This window comes from Pelophylax lessonae (genome assembly GCF_965119305.1).
Source record: "Pelophylax lessonae genome assembly, chromosome: 9".
NCBI lineage: Eukaryota > Metazoa > Chordata > Amphibia > Anura > Ranidae > Pelophylax > Pelophylax lessonae.
Window position 1 is genome coordinate 616,303 of NC_138776.1, and position 12,292 is coordinate 628,594.

Consider the following 12,292-nt stretch of genomic DNA (forward strand, 5'->3'; position numbering starts at 1 on the left):
TCAAGCTGAAATTTGCACACACAGATCAGTGACCCATGACGATGGCTCCTCCCTTAGTGGGCCCGCAGAGTCCGATGAATATAAAAAATAAATACAAAAAAAAACACATAAAACATCAGTCTAAAGACATACAACATAAATAAAATTGACCTCATTGACCTTGTTTTCTTTGATATCAAGCTTGTGTGTAAAGGACTTAGTCAGACTTCACTCCCCCATTGTTTCGTTTAGCGTCAGGAGCCTATGGAAAAACTCGGTACTACCCACCTCGTAGGAGTATTTCATTGACTCTGTGACACTGGGTAAGCCTTGTGTAAGCTGGGAGCCCAGGGACTCTTCGTTCTCGGCAGCTGATGCAGTAAGTATAAGCTGCTGGAAAGGTCTGCAATAAATTGGACCCTTTGCTTCGCCCCATGTGGGCACGTGTTGACTTTAAGCCCTCTTGAGGCAAGCTGACAGTTCCTTAGGGTTATCAGTCGTATCTGTACAGATAGGACCAAAGTCGTCTTCCAGTCAAATTAGATTCTTCCCCAAAAAAAAACATAAACTCCAAATATAGCATAAGGAACAAACTATTCAGAGTAAGGGAATACAATAAGACACGTGGCCACTCACTAAAACTAGAGGAAAGGCGGTTTAACCTTAAAATACGTAAGGGGTTCTTCACTGTCAGAGCAGTAAGGATGTGGAATTCTCTTCCACAAGCAGTGGTATCAGCAGGAAGCATTGATAGTTTCAAAAAACTATTAGATGGGCACCTTAAAGACCACAACATACAGGGATATACAATGTACAACATACAGGGGTATACAATGTACAACATACAGGGGTATACAATGTACAACATACAGGGGTATACAATGTACAACATACAGGGGTATACAATGTACAACATACAGGGGTATACAATGTACAACATACAGGGGGTATACAGTGTACAACATACAGGGGGTATACAATGTACAACATACAGGGGGTATACAATGTACGACATACAGGGGGTATACAATGTACAACATACAGGGGGTATACAATGTACAACATACAGGGGTATACAATGTACGACATACAGGGGTATACAATGTACGACATACAGGCAGTATACAATATACAACATACAGGGGGTATACAATGTACAACATACAGGGGTATACAATGTACAACATATAGGGGTATACAATGTACAACATACAGGGGGTATACAATGTACAACATACAGGGGTATACAATGTACAACATACAGGGGTATACAATGTACAACATACAGGGGTATACAATGTACAACATACAGGGGGTATACAATGTACAACATACAGGGGGTATACAATGTACGACATACAGGGGGTATACAATGTACGACATACAGGGGTATACAATGTACGACATACAGGCAGTATACAATATACAACATACAGGGGGTATACAATGTACAACATACAGGGGTATACAATGTACAACATACAGGGGATATACAATGTACAACATAGGGGATATACAATGTACAACATACAGGATATACAATGTACAACATACAGGGGTATACAATGTACAACATACAGGGGTATACAATGTACAACATACAGGGGTATACAATGTACAACATACAGGGGTATACAATGTACAACATACAGGGGGTATACAATGTACGACATACAGGGGGTATACAATGTACGACATACAGGGGTATACAATGTACGACATACAGGCAGTATACAATATACAACATACAGGGGGTATACAATGTACAACATACAGGGGTATACAATGTACAACATACAGGGGATATACAATGTACAACATACAGGATATACAATGTACAACATACAGGGGTATACAATGTACAACATACAGGGGTATACAATGTACAACATACAGGGGGTATACAATGTACAACATACAGGGGTATACAATGTACAACATACAGGGGTATACAATGTACAACATACAGGGGTATACAATGTACAACATACAGGGGGTATACAATGTACGACATACAGGGGGTATACAATGTACAACATACAGGGGGTATACAATGTACAACATACAGGGGTATACAATGTACGACATACAGGGGTATACAATGTACGACATACAGGCAGTATACAATATACAACATACAGGGGGTATACAATGTACAACATACAGGGGTATACAATGTACAACATATAGGGGTATACAATGTACAACATACAGGGGGTATACAATGTACAACATACAGGGGTATACAATGTACAACATACAGGGGTATACAATGTACAACATACAGGGGTATACAATGTACAACATACAGGGGGTATACAATGTACAACATACAGGGGGTATACAATGTACGACATACAGGGGGTATACAATGTACGACATACAGGGGTATACAATGTACGACATACAGGCAGTATACAATATACAACATACAGGGGGTATACAATGTACAACATACAGGGGTATACAATGTACAACATACAGGGGTATACAATGTACAACATACAGGGGATATACAATGTACAACATAGGGGATATACAATGTACAACATACAGGATATACAATGTACAACATACAGGGGTATACAATGTACAACATACAGGGGTATACAATGTACAACATACAGGGGTATACAATGTACGACATACAGGGGGTATACAATGTACGACATACAGGGGGTATACAATGTACGACATACAGGGGGTATACAATGTACGACATACAGGGGTATACAATGTACGACATACAGGCAGTATACAATATACAACATACAGGGGGTATACAATGTACAACATACAGGGGTATACAATGTACAACATACAGGGGATATACAATGTACAACATACAGGATATACAATGTACAACATACAGGGGTATACAATGTACAACATACAGGGGTATACAATGTACAACATACAGGGGTATACAATGTACAACATACAGGGGTATACAATGTACGGTAACAGCAAACACACATCATAGGTTGAACTGGATGGACTGATGTCTTTTTTCAGCCTCACAAACTATGTAACTATGTAGAATACACCACCCAACACTTCGGACTCCCAGTGCGGGCAGATGAGGCCCTGCTGTAGTAAACTGCAGGATGTCCAAACCGCGAAGCCTTGTGAAAAGGATGCCGTGGCCAGAAATCCTTCATCAATGTTTTTTTAAGATGGAACTCCGGCTTCACCCACCACTGACGCATTTCACTCAACACAAAACCAGTAGAATGGTTCTGAAAAAAGCAGCCAATAATAAGGGGGTTAATGCAAAGTTTTTTTTCCATGATGGGCACATTGGCTTCCCCTTAGTCTTACCATAGTTAGGTTGTACCCACCGTGCCTTTACTGCCCCAATCTGCCATCAAAGCTCCCAGAAACACCCAATTCTGCTAATTATGGGGGAAGACATGGCCGTAATACAGTGTTGGGTGCCTGACAGGAGCAGACGCACCATTTGCCCAGACTGTGCAGCTACACAAGGGTACTTTGGGACTTATAAGCCTGGTTACACTAGGCAAGGGCTGAGTGATTGCTGGGATCCCTTTCTACTGTCATGGTGGCATTATTTATGATGTTATAACTGTGATCATAGTTACATCATAGGTAGGTTGTACCCACCTTGCCTGCACTGCCCTGCTGCTCCAACCTGCCACCAAAGCTGCCAGAAATACCCAGCACCTCCATTAATTATGGGAACATATGCCCATAATGCTGCATTGGGTTCCTTATGGGGCAAATGCACCATTAACACAAGGGTGCTCTGGCATGTTGGAGCCCAGTTACTGGGTGATTGCTGGGATCCCCTTCCACTGTCATGGTGACATTCTTCATGATGCCCTAACAATGGTCCTAGTGACGTCATAGGTAGGCTGTACCCAACTTGCCGGCACTGCCCTGCTTCTCCAATCTGCCACCAAAGCTGCCATAAATACCCAGCACCTCCAATTATCGCAGAACATATGCCCATAACTCTGCATTGGGTTCCTTATGGGGCAAACACACCATTAACACAAGGGTGCTCTGGCATGTTGGAGCCCAGTTACTGGGTGATTGCTTGGATCCCCTTCTACTGTTATGGTGATATTCTTCATGATGTCCTAACCATAGGCCTAGTGACGTCATAGGTAGGCTGTACCCAACTTGCCGGCACTGCCCTGCTTCTCCAATCTGCCATCAAAGCCAGAAACCAACACTTCAGAAATACCCAGTACCTCCAATTATCGGAGAACATATGCCCATAACTCTGCATTGGGTTCCTTGTGGGGCAAACACACCCATAACACAAGGGTGCTCTGGCATGTTGGAGCCCAGTTATACTGGGTGATTGCTTGGATCCCCTTCTACTGTCATGGCAACATTCTTCATGAGGTTCTAACCGTGGTCTTCAGAACAACGTACTCAGAGAGGCGCTGGGAACTTTTAGACTTGCATTTGTAGTCCTATGAAGGAAAATGTAAAGCAAGCTCAATAGCTCAGGCGAGGCGGCTCCCACCCAGCAAAGCTTCCCTCGATGGGCACCCAACAGGAGCTCAAATGATAGAAATACAGAAAGAAGCACCAGACCAAACCCGGGTGAAAGATTCCAAGATTGTTTAAATTGTTGGTAAATAAGTCGTATAAAAGCCAACACGCTTCAGACCCAACCCCCCACCCCCCTCATCAGGGTAACGACCCCCCCACCCCCCTCATCAGGGTAACGACCCCCCCACCCCCCTCATCAGGGTAAACCTTGGATGGGCTCAGAGCGAAGCAAGTGACCGAACATAGAGCCGGTATTGAACTCTATACATGGAGTAACAACTTGACAGCAGTTGGTGCTCTTTTCTGTATTCCTATGGTTCAACCGTGGTCTTAGCTTGCAAAATCCAAGTGGCGTCAGCCATCCATCCATCCATCCATCCATCCTTCCAGCAACTTCTTTAGTCCCCACCTGACCGGCACTGAAACATATAAAATGCTTCTTCCATTTCCTCCCAACTGCATCATTTCAGATGGAAGGAAAGGAAGGTCTGACTTCAGCTGCATAATAAAACCATGGAAACCTTTCAGAAATCGAAGGGCTAATGATTTGTTTTTATCCATTACCAAAATTGAAAGTAAATGAAGAGAAATCCAATCAATATTTTGGGTGCCCCCGCCCCCTCCCTCTTTGCCTTCTTCCCCCACCCCCCCCCTTGCCTTCTTCTAGGTAGGCTTGCACCCAGTAGGTGATGGAACTCGGCAGGTAGGTTGTTCTATGTACATCTTGGAGGACTAAGCACAGATCTTCTGTGGATGATGGCTGCCTCCAATCCTTCATCCCAGACAGACTCCATGATGGGGAGAACAGGGCTCTGCGGGGGCCAAACCACTTCCAGGGCTCCTTTTTATTTACACTAAAGATCGTTCCTAATGACATTGGCTGGATGTTTGGGGTGGTTGTCCTGCTGAAGAATACATTTGGAGCCAATCACACGTCTCCCTGATAATATAGCATGATGGAGAAGGATCTGTCTGGATTTCTCAGCATTGAAGATACCATTGATCAGGCAACACTAAGGAGCGTAGAGACAGTGGTCGGGCCAAGGAACCGAATGCAGCAGACGAAAGACACCACCTGCTTACTTCCCTTCCACATCGGAAGATGTCCAGCAGTGCCATCAGCACAGAACTAGCGGAAACCAGTGGGACCCCCATCTACTGTCCAGAGGAGTCTAGAGGAAACCAGTTGGACCCAGGTACCCCATCTACTGTCTGGAAAAGTCTGGAGGAAACCAGTGGGGCCCAGGTACCCCATCTACTGTCTGGAGAAGTCTGGAGGAAACCAGTGGGACCCAGGTACCCCATCTACTGTCTGGAGAAGTCTGGAGGAAACCAGTGGGACCCAGGTACCCCCATCTACTATCCAGAGAATTCTAGAGGAAACCAGTGGGACCCAGGTACCCCATCTACTGTCTGGAGGAAACCAGTGGGACCCAGGTACCCCCATCTACTGTCCAGAGAATTCTAGAGGAAACCAGTGGGGCCCAGGTACCCCATCTACTGTCTGGAGAAGTCTGGAGGAAACCAGTGGGACCCAGGTACCCCATCTACTGTCTGGAGAAGTCTGGAGGAAACCAGTGGGACCCAGGTACCCCCATCTACTATCCAGAGAATTCTAGAGGAAACCAGTGGGACCCAGGTACCCCATCTACTGTCTGGAGGAAACCAGTGGGACCCAGGTACCCCCATCTACTATCCAGAGAATTCTAGAGGAAACCAGTGGGACCCAGGTACCCTCATCTACTGTCTGGAGAAGTCTGGAGGAAACCAGTGGGACCCAGGTACCCCATCTACTGTCTGGAGAAGTCTGGAGGAAACCAGTGGGACCCAGGTACCCCCATCTACTATCCAGAGAATTCTAGAGGAAACCAGTGGGACCCAGGTACCCCATCTACTGTCTGGAGAAGTCTGGAGGAAACCAGTGGGACCCAGGTACCCCATCTACTGTCTGGAGAAGTCTGGAGGAAACCAGTGGGACCCAGGTACCCCCATCTACTGTCTGGAGAAGTCTGGAGGAAACCAGTGGGACCCAGGTACCCCATCTACTGTTCAGTGAAGTCTGGAGGAAACCAGTGGGACCCAGGTACCCCCATCTACTATCCAGAGAATTCTAGAGGAAACCAGTGGGACCCAGGTACCCCCATCTACTGTCTGGAGAAGTCTGTAGGAAACCAGTGGGACCCAGGTACCCCCATCTACTATCCAGAGAATTCTAGAGGAAACCAGTGGGACCCAGGTACCCCATCTACTGTCTGGAGAAGTCTGGAGGAAACCAGTGGGACCCAGGTACCCCATCTACTGTTCAGTGAAGTCTGGAGGAAACCAGCAGGATCCAGGTACCCCCATCTACTATCCAGAGAATTCTAGAGGAAACCAGTGGGACCCAGGTACCCCATCTACTGTCTGGAGAAATCTGAAGGAAACCAGTGGGACCCAGGTACCCCATCTACTGTTCAGTGAAGTCTGGAGGAAACCAGACTCCTTTACACTGACGTTAGTAGGATGTTGGGGGGGGGTGTCCTGCTGCAGAATAAATTTGGGGCCAATCACATGGCTCCCTGAGGGGACGCCATGATGGGTAAATGGATGCGTTGTTTTTAATGAGCGGAGAAAATATATCTTCCATGAAATGACTTATAATTCATAAAATGTTTTTAAAACATGAAAAATTACAATTATTGCCAAGCGGATATTTTTAGATTTATCTAAAAAAAAAAAAAAACGAACCTCCTAGAAATGTCCATTAAATCTCAAATATTGTTTTTTTTTTTTTTTTTCAGGTCACTGTTACTACAGACTGAGAAATCAATTCAACTCGGATGACCTCGGCTGTTTTACCAAATGCCGCAAGCCTTGCCTGTAAGTACCCCTCTATGGAGGGTATATGGGGGGTGTGGGGGGGGGGTGTATGGGTGGGGAGTATGGGTGGAGTATGGAGGGGAGTATGGGGTGGAGTATGGGGGGGGTGTATGGGAGGGGAGTATGGGGTGGAGTATGGGGGGGGTGTATGGGTGGGGAGTATGGGGGGTGTATGGAGGGGAGTATGGGGTGGAGTATGGGGGGGGTGTATGGGTGGAGTATGGGGGGGTGTATGGGTGGAGTATGGGTGGGGAGTATGGGGTGGAGTATGAAGGGGAGTATGGGGGGGGGTGTATGGGTGGAGTATGGGGGGGTGTATGGGTGGAGTATGGGTGGGGAGTATGAAGGGGAGTATGGGTGGGGAGTATGGGTGGGGAGTATGGGTGGGGAGTATGGGTGGAGTATGGAGGGGAGTATGGAGGGGAGTATGGAGTGGAGTATGGGGGGGGGGTGTATGGGTGGAGTATAGGTGGAGTATGGGGGGGGTGTATGGGTGGAGTATGGGGGGGGTGTATGGGTGGAGTATGGGGGGGGGGTGTATGGGTGGAGTATGGGTGGGGAGTATGGGGTGGAGTATGAAGGGGAGTATGGGGTGGAGTATGAAGGGGAGTATGGGGTGGAGTATGAAGGGGAGTATGAAGGGGAGTATGGGGTGGAGTATGGGGGGGGTGTATGGGTGGGGAGTATGGGTGGGGAGTATGGGTGGAGTATGGAGGGGAGTATGGGGGGGGGTGTATGGGTGGAGTATAGGTGGAGTATGGGGGGGGTGTATGGGTGGAGTATGGAGGGGAGTATGGGGTGGAGTATGGGGGGGTGTATGGGTGGAGTATAGGTGGAGTATGGGGGGGGTGTATGGGTGGAGTATGGAGGGGAGTATGGGGTGGAGTATGGGGGGGGGTGTATGGGTGGAGTATAGGTGGAGTATGGGGGGGGGTGTATGGGTGGAGTATGGAGGGGAGTATGGGGTGGAGTATGGGGGGGGTGTATGGGTGGAGTATAGGTGGAGTATGGGGGGGGTGTATGGGTGGAGTATGGGGGGGGGGTGTATGGGGGGGTGTATGGGTGGAGTATGGGGGGTGTATGGAGGGTATGGGGGGGGTGTATGGGTGGAGTATGGGGGGTGTATGGAGGGTATGGGGGGGGTGTATGGGTGGAGTATGGGGGGGGGTGTATGGGGGTGTATGGAGTGTATGGGGGGGTGTATGGGGGGTGTGGTGGCTCCATTCCTTCTTATTCTTTCTGAAAATGAATGTTCCCCCGGTTTGGGGCATTGCTATCATTGGAGGGAAATACATCAAATGTAAGAATTGCAGCCTAAAAGTCAACGCTGCTTCTAAATCATTCTTCGATCTCGGAGGGCCTCTGATAGGTTGAATGATTGCAGACCTCCTATAAAGTGCGATACTCCAAGAGTTAAGTTTTTCGGGAGTAGTTTATCAGCTCCCCCAGGACCGCATTGGGGGAGGAATTGTCCTGAAGTTTGATTCTCCAATGTTTATGGTTCATGACATCTTCCTGCTTTCCCACGCCGCCATTCTCGCAGTTTCTTCATGGCCTTTTCTTTGCTTTTCTCTTCATACAAGTCGATGGAAATGTAAAAGTAGAGTGATATGGTGGCCTAAAGCGGAACTCCACTGAATCCGAGCACCGCAACCTAAAAACACAAATTATTCATTGTTATTATTCAATATAAACTCCACCATCCCCCCGCGTCTCCATCCATCCGGGTCTCCATCCATGTCTCCATCCATCCAGGTCTCCATCCATCCAGGTCTCCATCCATCCGCGTCTCCATCCATCCGCGTCTCCTTCCATCTGTCTCCATCCATCCGTGTCTCCATTCCGTGTCTTCCTCCATCCATGTCTCCATCCATCCGTGTCTCCTAAGTCAGTGCAGCAAGAGCAGAGCACAAGCTTGTGGAACCACAGGTGCCAGCAGACCTACAGTAGCAAAAGGTGGACGTGTGGATACCTACCCATAGGATTACCTATTTGTGTTTCCTCGGTTCCCAAGAGGCCTTGGCGGGGTTATGCCACAGGTGTTGTTGACCATTTAGGTCTCCTTGTTATGGTCAGAGGCCGTCTTATCCTGATGGAGGAATTTCACTCTTGGGGTTTAGTCACACGTTTGTGGGAAGAATTCCATTGGTGGATAATCTTCCCTTCCCTGGTGTTGTACACTGATGTGTGGATGGACATTTTTCACCGTATCGTCACAAAGCTGTTTAGCAGAATGTGGTTTGGAATACTTCCAATGGGACAGTAATATTTATCCACAATATCCCTCTAGCAATATATGAAGGTTTAATTCCACTGCTACCACCAATGTGACGGACTCCGGACACCCTGACTGGGTATCTCCGCCAAGAAGCTGCTTCATAAGCTCTGGAACATGAGCTCCATGAATCTGGCTATAGTCACCCCAAGAACTTGGCAATACCAGTTTTGGAGCAAACCAGAACAAGAACTGTTTATTGAAGAAGAAACAGACTTTTTATACACTTGAGAAGTATGTCAGTCACTACATGAAGAATGACCAGAATATTTACCCCAAAACATCACACAATGGTTAGATAAGCAGGTACAGCTGACTCATGGCTAATCCCATCATAGAGGATCCCCTAAGAGTTAATCAAATTAGTCACCAGACAGAAACAATAGGTGAATGGGAATCCACACCTAGACAATGCTTTGATTAATCAGGATCTCACTCCAGGGTAGACTGTCTGGCATCGAGCTCATGAAGTACAATACACATTATTACAAGTATAAACACACCCCCACAGTAGACCATAAGTGAGTTAATTATCACGATTAACATTGTGTGGAAGACGGTTGGTTGAGCTGATATAAGCATCTGCTATGAGTCTGACTGTGTGGAGCCTTAAACATGGTCACTGAACCTAGAGTCCCAGAGTCTGTGTGTCTTGGGGACATTACTCCAAGGGGGCCCCCAGGCACACACCTCACAAAGAGCAGTGTTCCTTTAATAGCCAGGGCCCATAGTCCGTAGGCAAGAGGCCAGCCTACAGCCCCCTCCAAAGCCCCTGTCCTGGGTAAGTTTGTCAGAGACTGAAGGAATGAGGTGAGGAGAAGACAGATTTGGGTGTCTTCGGGGTAGAGATGGTATTGGAAGCCATGGGTGGTTATCAAGTGACCAAGGGAGGCGGTATAGATGGAGAACAGAAGGGGTCCAAGAACCGAAATCCTCTCTAATGTTGGGGGTCCCATGTGTGTGTTTGCTGCTGGAATATGGAAAACGATTATTTAAGTTTTTACACTTTAGGAATGTGGTGCCTCGAGATTGTGAAAAAAGGGTGCCTTGACCGGAAAAACGTTGAGAAACCCCGGAGTAGGCAAAGCTTTAATTAGAGTAACACCACGGAGCAAGGCCTCCATATTCCCCACTGACAGCTGGTCCAAGTTGGGTATTCTAGGCACCGCAAACGATCCAAACAGGTGTGAGTTAGGTGATCAATAGATTTCATAGCTTCAAATTGAAGGAGTACTCCATTACGCACTAAATTACCAACCTTTTTAACCACTTCAGCCCTGGATGATTTACCCCCCTTCATGACCAGGCCATATTTTTTGATTCGGCACTGCGTTACAATTGTATGGTCGTGTGACGATGTACCCAAATACAATTTACGTCCTTTTTTCCCCACAAACAGAACTTTCTTTTGGTTGTATTTGATCACCTGTGCAATTTTTTTTTTTTTTTGCACTAGAAACAAAAAAAGAGCGACAATTCTGAAAAAAAAAAAACAATATTTTGCACTTTTTGCTATAAAACATTCCCAATAAAAAAAATGTATTACTTTCTTCTATAAAACGTCCAATTAAAAAAATGTAAAAAATCAAATTTCTTCATCCATTTATTCCAATCTGTATTCTGCTACGAATCCCAATAATCCGATATTGATTGGTTTGCGCAAAAGTTATCACATTCTGCAAACTATGGGGCAGATTTACAGAAATTTTATTTTTTACTAGTAATGGCGGTGATCACCGAATTTTTTTTTTTTTTTGTGAGACTGCTACATTGCGGCGGACAGATCTAACACTAAGTGACACTTTTTTGGGACCGGTGACACCAATACAGTGATCAGTACTAAATAAAACATGCACTTTCACTGTACTAATGACACTGGCAGGGAAGGGGTTAGCATCAGGGGCAATCAAAGGGTTAAATGTGCTCCTAGGGAGTGCTTGCTAACTGTGTAGGGAGGGGCTTGTACTGTGAGAAGGCTTAGCAGAAACACAAGATGTCCATCTGCCTCTCCCATGAATGATCGGTGGGATCCCGGCACACATCGCTTCCGCTGATTGGCTCCCGCTGTGTCCAGTCACAGTGAGAGCGGGTCGCCGGTGGTGCGCCCCAGACCCAGAGCGTGAGCCGACATAGAGGTACGGGATTTCAGGCAGGAGGGTCGCCCTGCTGCAGTAGATCTGCATGGGGTGGTACTCAAGTGGTTAATGGATTACCTATCAGGGATTGGGGAAGGTTCTGCCTGGTATCGATGGTCCAGCGTCTGGAGCAATGGGGTTACATTCAGGGTAATAAAATCCAGGACTTGGCTAAAAATAGAAATATTGGACCTCCCACTGTAATGGGCAATTTTCGGGAACTCCTAATGGAGGAGACGGTGTTTCCGGTGGCAGGACTTGTGATTGGCTCCAGCTGACTTTCAGTCCGGAGTATCTGGTGGCCGATATGGACGAATCAGAATCCTGGAGGCAGAGGACCGTCCTCCTATAGAGGCGTTCTTTCCAGCAGTCGGCCCACCTGAATGCCCCGACCTCTGAAGAAGCTCCTAAGGCTGTAGCCAAGGGTTCCATCGGTAGCACAAAGAGGCCAGGAGACATCCTTGGCCCCCTGGAAAGAAATCCGGCCATTCAGTTTAATAGCAGCTACCGGTTTCTG

General features: G+C 46.8%; 1 protein-coding gene across 1 annotated transcript in view; it reads left to right on the plus strand.

Annotated features, from left to right (window-relative positions):
* The window catches only part of SCNN1A (sodium channel epithelial 1 subunit alpha), a 185,626-nt gene that overhangs the window by 120,403 nt on the left and 52,931 nt on the right, over positions 1-12,292 (plus strand). Inside the window, exon 9 of the mRNA XM_082269159.1 lies at positions 7,287-7,365. Within this exon, the coding sequence (XP_082125285.1) occupies positions 7,287-7,365 (79 nt within the window). The remainder of the gene's footprint in view (positions 1-7,286; positions 7,366-12,292) is intronic.